At 44.2% G+C, this 12,810-nt stretch overlaps 1 protein-coding gene and 1 long non-coding RNA gene across 3 annotated transcripts in view; one reads left to right on the top strand and one right to left on the bottom strand.

Moving 5' to 3' along the window:
- LOC132817698 (uncharacterized) overlaps nucleotides 1-6,611 on the top strand; it is a 31,392-nt gene extending 24,781 nt beyond the window's left edge. Inside the window, exon 3 of the long non-coding RNA XR_009644905.1 lies at nucleotides 6,082-6,611. This is a non-coding gene — a long non-coding RNA (uncharacterized LOC132817698). The remainder of the gene's footprint in view (nucleotides 1-6,081) is intronic.
- The window catches only part of map3k2 (mitogen-activated protein kinase kinase kinase 2), a 120,845-nt gene that overhangs the window by 11,963 nt on the left and 96,072 nt on the right, over nucleotides 1-12,810 (bottom strand). For both annotated transcript variants that reach the window (XM_060828215.1, XM_060828216.1), the window contains 5 exons: nucleotides 12,520-12,599; nucleotides 9,865-9,932; nucleotides 6,537-6,629; nucleotides 4,188-4,394; nucleotides 518-666 (listed from right to left, as the gene is read on the bottom strand). In XM_060828215.1, the coding sequence (XP_060684198.1) occupies nucleotides 518-666; nucleotides 4,188-4,394; nucleotides 6,537-6,629; nucleotides 9,865-9,932; nucleotides 12,520-12,599 (597 nt within the window). The remainder of the gene's footprint in view (nucleotides 1-517; nucleotides 667-4,187; nucleotides 4,395-6,536; nucleotides 6,630-9,864; nucleotides 9,933-12,519; nucleotides 12,600-12,810) is intronic.

Here is a 12,810-nt window from a genome sequence, read left to right as displayed (position 1 = left end):
AGCTCCCCACGTCTCCCCCTCCATTCACACAGCTCCCCACGTCTCCCCCTCCATTCACACAGCTCCCCACGTCTCCCCTCCATTCACACAGCTCCCCACGTCTCCCCCTCCATTAACACAGCTCCCCACATCTCCCCCTCCATTCACACAGCTCCCCACGTCTCCCCCTCCATTAACACAGCTCCCCACGTCTCCCCCTCCATTCACACAGCTCCCCACATCTCCCCCTCCATTCACACAGCTCCCCACATCTCCCCCTCCATTCACACAGCTCCCCACGTCTCCCCCTCTATTCACACAGCTCCCCACATCTCCCCCTCCATTAACACAGCTCCCCATCTCCCCCTCCATTCACACAGCTCCCCACGCCTCCCCCTCCATTAACACAGCTCCCCATCTCCCGCTCCATTCACACAGCTCCCTTTGTCACCCATTGATCCATTACCACTTGCCTTGTCTCTGCAGCCACCCAGTGATAGTGCCCATGTCTCCCAAGTATGTAATGCAATAATCTCACCTTGCTGGTCTCAGGACTGTCTGGGTCGAACTGCACTTGTTTCACGGCCAGTTCTCTTGCTGTGTCAGCATCATAGCACAAATAGACCCTGCCGAATGCCCCCTGGCCCAGCAGCTTGCCCAGTCTCCAATTTGTTGGCGCCCTTGGGGCTACAAAACATAAAGCCAATTTTAGAAAATTGGCTTCGAGAAAGGAGAAATGTGAAGATTCCACCCTCACTTCCCCGAGTCGTCCAAATTCTCTCAGAACCAAACACATGCCAAGAATGCAGCCACATTAGCTGACCTTTCAGTTGCCCTGCTGTGTATCAAGTCCTTGCTGTGACACAATACATCTGTGACAATATACACACCAGACTATATCAATTGCACACTGGGTAAGGGGACTATCCAACACTGTTTATAAAATATATTTGATCTCAGGAAGTGGTATTGATGACAACTAAAACATTTAATACTCATTTCCAATTGCCCTCGGGAAGGCAGTTGACCTGCTGCAGTCCCTGTGGCTCATGCAGAGCTGAAACGCCTCAGGGGAGTGAACTCAGGCTTTAGACCTGTGATAACAAATAAATGGTGAGACAGATCCAGCTGATCTGGCACAAGCCCACTTAGAATTAGGTCTCTCTGTTGAAGCCCATAATTACTGCAAACATTGGCTTTCAAAAGGACTTAGAACTCATGCTTTTGATCACAACCCATGTTCATACAAACATAAACATTAGGAGCAGGAATAGGTTATTTGGTCCCTCAAACCTGTTTCACCCGTTAAGAAGATCATGGCTGATCTATTTGTGGTTAGAATTCTATACCTACATCAACAGATTCACATTCTTCCACATTGACATGGAAAGATTCTTGCTAGACGGGCTGTCAAAAGCTAACAACCTCATTCAGAATATTCAATTACCCTATCTCCACTGTTTTAACATGGAGATAATAGTCATACAGCACAGAAACAGACCCTTCACAGTCCAACCAGTCCATGCCGAACATAACCCTAAACTAAACTAGTCCCACCTGCCTGCTCCTGGCCCATATCCCTCCAAACCTTTCCTATTCATGTACTTAACCAAAAGTCTTTTAAACGTTGTAATTGTAGTCACATACACCACTTCCCCAGGAAACTCATTCCACATGCGAACCACCATCTGTAAAATAATTTGCCCCTCATTCTTTTTTTAAAATCTCTCTCCTGTCACCTTAAAATGTGTCTCCAGTCTTGAAGTCCCCCATCTTTAAAAGGAAGTTCTTTACAGATGTTAGTGTGCTTTCATTAATAACTAGTTGCGCTTGCAAAAGCTGTTAAACCCATAATGAATCTTGCAGTAGCTCATTAGATCCATTAGCAAAGAGTATCCCTTGAAATAACAGTCTTACTCCTTTGACCAGTCATATCAATAACAAAGGTGGAGCGTTGGTCCAATTTCCGCTAAGAGTCAATTTTGGTGAGTTTCATGGAGGGTTTTCATGACACCTAGCAATAGTTCACATACTATCTTCCCAAACTGACTTTATTACCTGGACACCACATCCCTCAGACTCTTTGCTCATCGTCTACACCCTCTTGCCTGAGGTAGAAGTTCTCACCACTGCCAGGGGCTCCTGGGATTCCTTGTCCAATAAAAGTGGAGGATCTAGGGACTACGGCAGAGGAGGAGCCATGTACAGAAGCCTCAGGACACTCCAGAGGTTGCTAGGCCTTCCACCTCCACCCTGCCTCCCTGTTCAGCCCCAGGGGAGTCCAAGGCAAGGAGCACAGGACATAGCAGATTTGTGTGCTTTAACCACAAATGCTCCCATGGTTGTCTGACCAACACTCCAAGGACAACGTGCTCCATTGCAGAACAGGCTCCCTCCACTCAAAGTGTGGATCCCAAGACCTTGGTGCATACCTTGTCCAAGTCGGAATTAAGGAAGAATATCACCGTCTGCGACACAGGTAACACAGGTGAAACATCACTGAACAGAAACTGATTTCCAAAATCACAACCCTCTGACTTCTGCTGATCTCTTTTGTGAAAGGGCAACCGCCTTGTTTTGGATTCACCTACAAGAGGAATCAACTCTCCCACATCCACCTTGTGATTGTATTTTAATCAAGTCACCCTTCACTCCTCTAAACTCCAGTGAAGCAAGTCCAGACTGCTCGAGCTATCCTCATAAGACAATCCCCTCATTCCAGGTAACAATTAAGCAAACCTCCTCTGAACAACTGCCATTTATATTTGCCCTTAAATAAGGAGATGAAAACGTACACCATATTCAAGATGGATAGGAAAAGTTTACAGGGCTATGGAATTAGTTCAGTTTAGGAAGCCTAATCAGGATGGATAAGTTGGGCTGAAGGGCCTGTTCTGTGTTGTATGATTTTATATGGTCTCAACAATAATTTATACAACTGAAGTATAGAAGACTCACTTTTATGTTCATGCCTCTCACAATAAAGGATAGCATCCCATTAGCTTTCCAAGTTATTTGTTGTACCTACGTACTCGTTTTTGTGATTTATGAACTAGATCCCCTTGCACCTTGGAATTCTGAAGTCATTCTCTGCTTTCTTATGGCTCCTGCCAGAGTGAACAACTTCGCATTTTTCCTCACTACTTCATCTGCCAGATTTCTGCCCAGTCATTCAACACATCAAAATTCACCTGCAACCTCCTTATGTCCTCCTCACAATACACTTTCCTTCCTCTGTTTGCAGCATTTGCAGATTTAAAGGGTGGCTTGGTGGCTCAGTGGTTAGCACTGCTGCCTCACAGCACCAGGGTCCCAGATTGGCCGACTGTCTGTGTGGAGTCTGCACATTCTCCCCGTGTCTGCACGGGTTTCCTTCGGTATCCTCCCACAGTCCAAAAATGTGCAGGGCAGATGATTTGGGCAGATGATTTGGCCATGCTAAATTGCCCATCGTGTTAGGTGCATTAGTCAGAGGGAAATGGGTATGGGTAGGTTACTCTTCGGAGGGTTGGTGTGGACTTGTTGGGCTGAAGGGCCTGTCTTCACACTGTAGGAAATCTAATCTAAATATGATGCTATCACTTCCTTCATCTAAGTCATTAAAGTAGTTTGTAAGAAGTTCAGATGTGGCGCAATCCAGCAACTGTGTATCAGCAGCCTATTTCCACTAGCTTTGCAATAGGAGTTGCTGATCGATTTTCTGTTGGCAGTTTCACACGACTCTCTGGCAAAACTTTAATTCACATACAGAATCAACACTGGAGCTCTTTCAAACACGAGCTTGTTCCCTCTTCAATAAGTTCAGGGGAGTAATGGTTACAGTACTGAACCAGTAATCCAAAGGAGGCAAAAGTGAGGACTGCAGATGCTGGAAACCAGAGTTCAGATGAGAGTGGTGCTGGAAAAGCACAGCAGGTCAGGCAGCATCCGAGGAGCAGGAAAATCGACGTTTCGGGGGAACCATCCTGATGGTTAGGCTAACATTAAATTTATTATCAAGTACTGCTTAGCAGCATAGTTAAGAGCAGAGATGAAGCTTGATGCACATCCTATGTTCACTGTCAGTACCAGAGTGTGGTGCCACAATCTGCACAACTTGATAGGCCACAGCTTGAACTCTGGAATTACAATGAGCCTCCTCCCATGGGGGATTAGATAGACCACACAGACCTCCCCACCCCTCCAACATAGCATGCTGTGAACCTTACAACGGCTAGGGGGGCTGATGTCCATGACAGACAGTGTTAGATTGTCGATGTCACTTCCCCTTCTTCTCATCCTGCTGTCCTCATACTCTGGGGTGAAAATACTGCTCCCGCTGCTGGTGCTCAGGGAGTGCTCTGTGGGACTGAAGTTGACAGGCGAGCGGAAAGTGTTTCCATGGGTTCTTCTTGCTCTGGGGAACGTTTTACGACCTGTGGAGAGGGGTAAACAAAAAAGCCTTGAGGTTAAATATAGTCCAAATAGTCAGCAAGATGGAGCTGTGTTGGAAGCTGTGCTTTCCAGAAGCTGTTGGTAGGGCAGATGTTGTGGTTCAACCGTGACAGCACCAAGGAGACGAAGGTCTGTTAGTCTGCTACCATCTGCAATAACTCTTCACTAAGAGGTCAGAGGTGCACAGATTCAGGAGGTAGCACAAATTGACAAGCATGGGGAAAGGAGAAATAACACAAAACAAAAAACCCAAAGAACTGTGGATGCTGGAAGTTAGAAACAAAAAACAGACATTGCTGGGAAAACTCAGCAGGTCTGACAGTATCTTTGAAGAGAAAGCAGACTAAATGTTTCAGGTCCAGTGACCCTTCTTCATAAATAACACAGCTGTAAAATTAGGGCCATAATTGAAAGGCTGGGGACCAGGCATCTTGTGAGGTAAACTTTGCTTTGAGAAGCGTGCCACACTGATCTGAGAGTGAATAACGGCGATAATGGCTGCCTTTCATGATGAGCATCCCAAAGGCATATTCAGAGGAATTTGAAAAAGAAATTCATGCACTGGTATTCTGCAGCAGGTCAATCACTATCTCAAAGGGATGGGTAGGCCAGTTCCTCCTTCCAATACTCCAATGCATACGTCCATATTTTCCATCTTTAAATATCTGCTGAGATGCTTGAAAACGTATTAAACACTGAAAGCAAGATGCTTGAATCTGAATTGCCGCCAGGACGGAATAAGTAAATAGAAGACTGTGAATCCAGAATTATGGGTGTGCAGTTAGGAGATCGAGGGTTCAGTCCAAGGGTTAAGGAGGGTTAGAAATGGAAGTTTGGAAATAGCTGGCTCGCCTACCCCCAGAAATGGAAACAGTGAGGTTGAGGAAGGAAGGGAAGGGAGAAGTTATATGTGGAGCACATGAAGGTGAGAGCAGGGTGAAAATTAGAAGCAAAATAAACAAATTTTTCCAATTCTGGATGAGAGAAGGACACAGCACTGTCACTGTCATTGATGAACTGGAGAAAGAGTTGTGGAGAGGAACCGGAGTAGGACTGTAACAAGAAATGTTTCACATATCCCACAAAGAGACAGACATAATTGGGGCCCCCGTGGGTACCCACGTCCATACCATTATCTGAAAGAATGAGAGAGGAGTGAAAGGAGCAGAGTAAGGATGAGCTCGGCCAGGTGGAGGAGGGTGGGGATGGCTCAGGCCCTTTATTCAGGAACAAGGTCAGCATGAACGAGATGGACCGAAGGGTCTGTTTCCCTGCTGTACACCTCTATGACTCTAAGTGGAGAACCCTAAGACCATCCTGATGGGGGACGGACATGACAAAGGATTGCAGGTCGATGGTGAAAAGGAAGCAGCCGGAGCCTGCGAACTGGAAATTCTGAAACTGATGGAAAGTATCAGAAGAATCGGATGCAAGTGGAAGGGGCTGGAAAAGGATAGCAAAACAATGAAGTCGATGTGGGGCTTTGCCCATTCCTTTGCACAACTGTTATTCTCTCTCGCTGGGCTCCAACTCCACCTATCATCTTTTCCTCCTTCTCTTCCCTCTCCCCCCACCCAATCTACAACAAATATACCAACCTTTTCCTAGCTAAAATCAATTCTGAAGGGTCACTGGATCTGAAACATTAATTCTGCTTTCTCTCCACAGATGCTGCCAGACCTGCAAAGGTTTCCCAGCAATTTCTGCTTTTGCGTTAGAAATAGAATTGCGGCTTCTGATCACCAGTTAGTGACTCCATGTTGGAGACTGCATGATGGGGACAGGACTGGATCCAGCAGTGATGCCACACACAACGGTAGAAAAGGCAAGGAACACTGCTTGGGCCAGCACCATAAGAATGACTCACCCGAGATAATGGAAGGAAAGACTGCAGCTTATGGGAACAGACACCAGCAGAGATCAACTCCTGCTGGGGAGGGGGGAAAAGAAATTGGCAATGAGAAATACCACAACACAGAACCAAGATAAAACACCCTGCAACTGATGTGTTAAATACTCAGTCCAGAATCAAACAAAATGGGCAATCGGTGTTTAACAACAGCAATGAAGATGTTTTGTACCCACCCCATTATTGCTCAGTTGGAGAATGGGCAGATGCTTACCGTCACTGTAGTCATGGTGATGGTAGGAGATGTGATACCTTCGTGGGTATGTCCCACCTTTCCCAATTTTCTCAAATGTTGGAATATCACAATCTGCAAGGAGAAACACTGATCTGATTTTATTCAGAAATAAAAAGCTAATCTGCACTGGGTTTTGCAGCACAAAAGCAGACCATACAATCAGGATTGTGCTCATGTCTCTTCATGTTTTACATCATCTCACCAAACAGCCATTTTAATTCACACTCATGTTTACTCTGTCTCCCCTTGGATACATCTATCCTGTTCTCAACCACACCGTGTACGTATTAACTTTCTCCTCATACAAAAACAGACATTACTGGAGAAACTCAGCAGGTCAGGCAGCTGTGGAGGAAAAGCTGAGTCAGTGTTTCAGGTCCAGTGACTGACTCAGCTTTCTCTCCAAAGATGCTGCCTGACCTGCTCCAGTAATTTCTGGTTTTGTTTCAGATCTCCGGCATATGCAGTTCTTTATTTCTTGTGTAAGGTTTTCCTGAAATCCTTACGAGAAATATTTGTGCCTCTGGTCCACTACTAATGGGTTCCAGATTTCAGCGATTCCACAGACATCATCTCCACATCTACACTCTGAATCCCTTTCCTAATTTTACAGACCATCTCACCATTCAAATTTCTATTCTCTACAGAAAAGAGTGCCAGCCTACTCAAAATGTCCTGTTTTTAGAAACAAGACCATGCACAGGCTGAGGATAACACTAACTACTCCAGCATTTATTGTCAAAGCCTTACTCATTTGGAGAATGTAATGATAAGCTGCCTTGAGCTGGTGCAGTCCCAGGGCCATAGGGAGACCCACAATGCTGTTAGGGAAGAAATTCCAGGATTCTGGCCCAGTGACAGTGAAGGAACAGTGATATACAGAACAATCTTGGGTTATCCGAACATCAATTATCCAAATTTTGGAATATCCAAACAAGATCTCAAGGTCCAGGTAAACGGTGTTATCCAAACATTTGCATATCAGAACAAAATACTCCCCACCTGTGTTGTTCGGATAATCAAGGTTGCCCTGTATTTCCAAGTCAGAATGGTGAGGGGCTTGGATGGGAACTTGCAGGGGGTGGTGTTCCCATGTATTTGCTGCCCTGATCCTCCTGATGGAAGTGCTTGAGAGTTTGGAAGGTGCTGTCTGAGGAGTCTTGTTGTGTTGCCACAGTGCATCTTGTAGATGCTACACTTTGCCGACACTGCATCATTGTTGGACAGAGTGAGTGCTGAAGGTGTCAGATGGGAGCCAATCTCATGGGATGCTTTGTCCTGGATGGTGTAGAACTTGAGAGTTGATGGAGCAGCCCACCCAGGCAAGTGGCACATATTCCATCACAATCCCGATTTGTAGATAATGAACTGACTTTGGGAGAGGAGTTGCTTGCATAATTCCCAGTCTCTGATCTGTAGCCATTGTATTTATATGGCTGGTCCAATTTAATTTCTGATCTATGGCAACCTCAAAATACTAACAGTGGGAGATTCAGCAATAGTAATACCATTGAATGTTAGGAGAAAGATGGTTTTATTTTCTCTTGTTGGAAATGATCATTTCCAGGTACTTGTGTAATGTAAATGAAACGTGTTACTGGCCTGGATCTTGTCCAGGGCTCTCTGCTTACAGACACTGAGTGCTTCAGTAGCTGAGGAATTGGAAATGATACTGAACATTGTGCAATCATCAGGGAACATCCTCATTTCTGACCTTATGATGCAGGGGAAGTCATTGAAGCAGCAACTGAATGTAGTTGGGCCTAGGACACTACCCTGAGGAATTCCTACAGAGATATACTGGACCTGAAATGACTGACCATTAAGAATAAGAGTATCTTCTGTTGTGTGAGATAAGACTCCACCCAGTGAAAGTTTTCCACCCAAATCCCACTAACTCCAGTTTTGCTTGGGTTCCACAATACCAGGCTTAGTCAAAACAAGAAAAAAGCCCTTCAAATCTACTCAGCCATTTCATATGATCATGGCTGATGTAATCCTTAAAACTACATCTAACACCTACTTGAAAACATTCAATGCTTTGGCCTCAACCACTTTCCGTGGCAGAGAATTCCATAGGCACCCCACACCCTGGGTGAAGACATTTCCCCGATCTCTGTCTAAAATGATCTACTCCGATGCTTAAGAGTGTGACCCTTGGCTCCAGACTCCTCAATCATCAGGAACCTCCTTCCTGCCTTTACCCTGACTAGTTCTGTTAGAATTTTAATAGGTTTTCATGAGATATTGCTGCATTCTTCCCAACTTGAGTGAGTCTCCAACTGTACCAACATTGCTGTACAGGGTTCTGGTGTGGCCACTCCTGGAGTACTGTGTGCAGTTTTGGTCTCCTTACTTGAGAAAGGATGGACTGGCACTAGAGGGGGTGCAGAGGAGGTTCACCAGGTTGATTCCAGAGTTGAGGGGGTTGGCTTATCAGGAGACACGGAGTGGACAGGGATTACATTCATTGGAATTTAAAAGAATGAGGGATCCAAAAACAATCTTGCATATACATGAACTAAACAATGCATATTTAGCATTATGATCGAGACCAACAGTAACATAGTGATAATATAACACGACTGGCAATCCAGGGGCTCCAGTTAATGCACTGGAGAGACAGCAATTGGTAGAAATGAAATTCAATTCATAAAGTCTGGAGTTGACTGTTCATCTCAGTGACGGTGATTATGAAGCTATCTTTGACTGCTGTAAAAATCCATCTGATTCACAGATGTACTTTAGGGAGGGGAGGGAAAATTCACTGTCCATATCTGCTACATGTGACTCCAGACCTACAGCAATGTGTTGCCTCTTGGCTACCCTCCGAAACGGTCCAGCAAGTCACGTGTTTCAAGGGTCATCAGGTATAAAAAAACAGCTGCTGGACTTAGCAGTGACAGCCGCATCCCATAAAAAACAAATGAAAAATATCCTGAGAGAATTGATTCACAGGACCATTAAAAAAGCAAAAGTAGACACCAAACCACCTAAAACAATATTTGGATAAATGTGCCACTGTTCAAACAGACGGTGTCACTCAGTTAAGACAGAGATGAGGGTAAGTCTTTCCTCATGCAGGGTATGAACTTTGGAAACTCTCTTTCTCAAAAATTGACAGAAACAAAGTGCTTTACGATTGTTCAGGCAGAGGGGTGAAAGTTATCAGGAATAGACATGAAAGTACAGTAATCAAATTATTGAATGACTTCACTGAATGGCACAAAGGACTGAGAGGCTGAGAGAGGTGTACAGAGAAAATACCAGGGCTTCTGACCCAGGCAGCTGAAGGCGCAAAGCTCACCTGAATAATCCTGATGATTATCTGGATAGCTCTGTGCCCTGGGCATCCAAGTTTTGGGATAACTATCACTGCAAAGTAAAGCAAAGTGTTAGGTCCATGATGTCCACTGAGTAAAATGTGGATTTTATATCACTCAAAATATCAAAACTTCTTTAAGATGAATGTTTCATAATACTCTTGGCATCCTTGCCCATTCATCTAAAAGGACAACTCAAAATAATGCAATAGAGACAGCCTTACACCACTTGGTAAAAGCAAGGTTTCATTACCTCCTATACCCACAGACTGTGTCTGGTCACACTACTGCCATTGAATGTTATAGCACAGGAGGAGGCCATCAGCTCTCTCCCGACTCTTTAGAAGTCATCTTATTTTTTTCTCTTCTTTCCCACAGCCCTGCAAAGCTTTCCTTCCCTTTATTTATAAAACTATTTTCAATCCAATTTACTTTTGACAGTTTCCTTTCATACAGCGTATCCCAGATCACAACTAAGTGCACGAACCTCAACTCCCCTCTGGTTCCCAAGCTAATTGTCTTAAATCTGGTTACACCAATGCCAGCCACTGTAAACAGTTGTGCCTTATATATTTTACCAAAACCCCTTATTTTGAATATGCCTGTCATATCTTCTCTTAATCCTCTCTGTTCACAGACAATTCCAATTCCTCCTGAACTCAAAGTAACTGGAGTTTCACATTTCTTTGTGTGTTTATCCCTCCCAATTTTCTGCACTCCACTCTCTAAAACTTCATTTCCTGCTTGGGACAAGACCCTTTACTGCATGGACCAAGTATCTAATCTCCATACGTTAATCCAAGTTGACAGTCTGTAAGCTTGTGTTACACACCCAAGCCCCAGTGACCCGTCTTGCATTGCCCACAATCACGGTTTCAGGAGCAGAAATATTAATATATCTTTCTTCCCTTCAACCCAGCAACACTTCACAGCATTCCAACTATAATCACAATGATGATCAGATAACGCATCATAGGCTAAAGACCCAATCAAAGAATTCATGGCCCACTATCACAACAACTGGTGTCTGCTGTTATCTATGCTGAGCCCCTGCACAGACCGATCAGCAACTAAACCACTTAATTGGTGAGCAAAGTGAAGGCTGAATGCCTCCAGCACAACTTCCACTCAAGGAAATCAGGAGTAAAGAGGAGTTAAATCACAAAATGAAAATGCCATTTCCCTTTGAGGAACCCTCAACAATGAACCCAGATTTCCAGGAGGGGAACCCTTGCAGCCTCACAATTATAAACAAACTCATCATGGTGAAGGCGTTTTCTCTGCTAAGTTTCCATTTTCCTACCTTCTGCTCCCTTTACTCCAGTTGTCCTGCTGGAGATGATCACAAACAGGGGAACGGTTCACTTAGCATACTGAAAGTCACATTAAGTTGGTAATTCATATTCTGGCTTGACTCAATGGGTAGCACTTGCTCACTTGCCCCACTTCTGAGACACAAACACAGTATCAGGGCTGGAACTCTATGTGAGGGAGGGCTGCACTGACAGGGCTAGAAATCTTTAGATGAGATGTTAAACCAAAGAACTCTGCACTCTCGGGTGGATGAAACACACGCCGTGACATTATTTTGAACAAGAACAGTTAAGGTCTCTTTGGTATCATGGGCCAACATTTATCCATCAGCCAACATCATTCAAGAAAGGCTGTCTGGCCATTAGCTCATTGCTGATTCTAGGAAATTACCAAGCACAAATTTGTTGTTGTGTTTCCTACATTACAACAGTAACCACTACAGCCAGATCGATTCATTTGAAAAGTGCATTGGGATGTCAGAGGCAGATTGTAAAAGGCACCATGTCATTGCAAGGTAATTTTGTTTTTCTCTGTGTGCTCATATTTCCACATAAAACATAACCCACCACTCGTACATTGGGAACACAGAGTCAAATCAGCCATGGTCTTACTGAATATAAGAGCAAAATTGTGGGGCTGAATGGTTTATATCTGCTTCTAATTCAAAAGCTTATACATATTTCTGACAGGTATTCAAGCACAAACCTGTTCTGTTCCACCTCTCCATCCATCACGTGTCCACCAGTCCGACTAATAAAGCAATTGGTTATTTTGCCAACAGGCATGTAAGACTGTGTAAAATATGATGTGAAGTTGCATCTTTGTTCAGAATGAAGACAACATTATTGCAATAACTACATTTGTACAGCACCTTTAACATTGTCCAATTTTCCAAGCTACTTTATATGAGTGTTTATCAAATGCAGTTTAACCTTGAGCCACACAATAAGATGTCATAACAGGCAACCGTAAGGTTGTCAAAATGATAGGTTTCAAGGAAGGTCCTAAAAGGGGAACCATGATGTGGAGGTGCCGGTGTTGGCCTGGGTTTGACAAAGTTAAAAAGGGAAGAGGGAGATAGGAAGGTTGAGGAACCAGACAGCTGAGGACATGGCTGTTAATGGTGGAGTGAATAAAACTGGTGCTGCACTTGAAGCCAAACTTGGAGGAGAACATAATCTCAAGAGGTGTTGGGCTGGAGAAGATGACAGACAGACTATGAAGGATTTTGAACATCAAGATGAAAATTTCAAACATGAGGCAGTGTGGCTAATGCAGGGGCGATATAGGTGATCAGGATTTAGTGAGAGGTAGGAAGACGTTACCTGTCTAAGGGACTGTCCAGAGACGGACAACTCCCTGATGCTGAATTCTCAGGGCTGCTCATCGACAGCGGGTCCAACATCTGTCAAACAAATAATTACAAGTCAAACAAGAAATATTTGCTTGAACAAATTCAACAACTGAAATGAGAATACTAGAAAGGTAAGAAATGTGTGCAGCAGGAAAGAAATGAGTTTGCAATGTAGAACATTACTGTTCAAGAATACAGAAACCTGTTGGTAGTCGATATACAAGTATACCAGGAAACCCAAATCTCAAACTAACGCGCATAT

The sequence above is a fragment of the Hemiscyllium ocellatum genome, chromosome 7 (assembly GCF_020745735.1).
Source record: "Hemiscyllium ocellatum isolate sHemOce1 chromosome 7, sHemOce1.pat.X.cur, whole genome shotgun sequence".
NCBI classification, from domain to species: Eukaryota; Metazoa; Chordata; class Chondrichthyes; order Orectolobiformes; family Hemiscylliidae; genus Hemiscyllium; species Hemiscyllium ocellatum.
The sequence above is the reverse complement of the archived record's forward strand: the minus strand, read 5'-3'. Positions and strand labels throughout refer to the sequence as shown.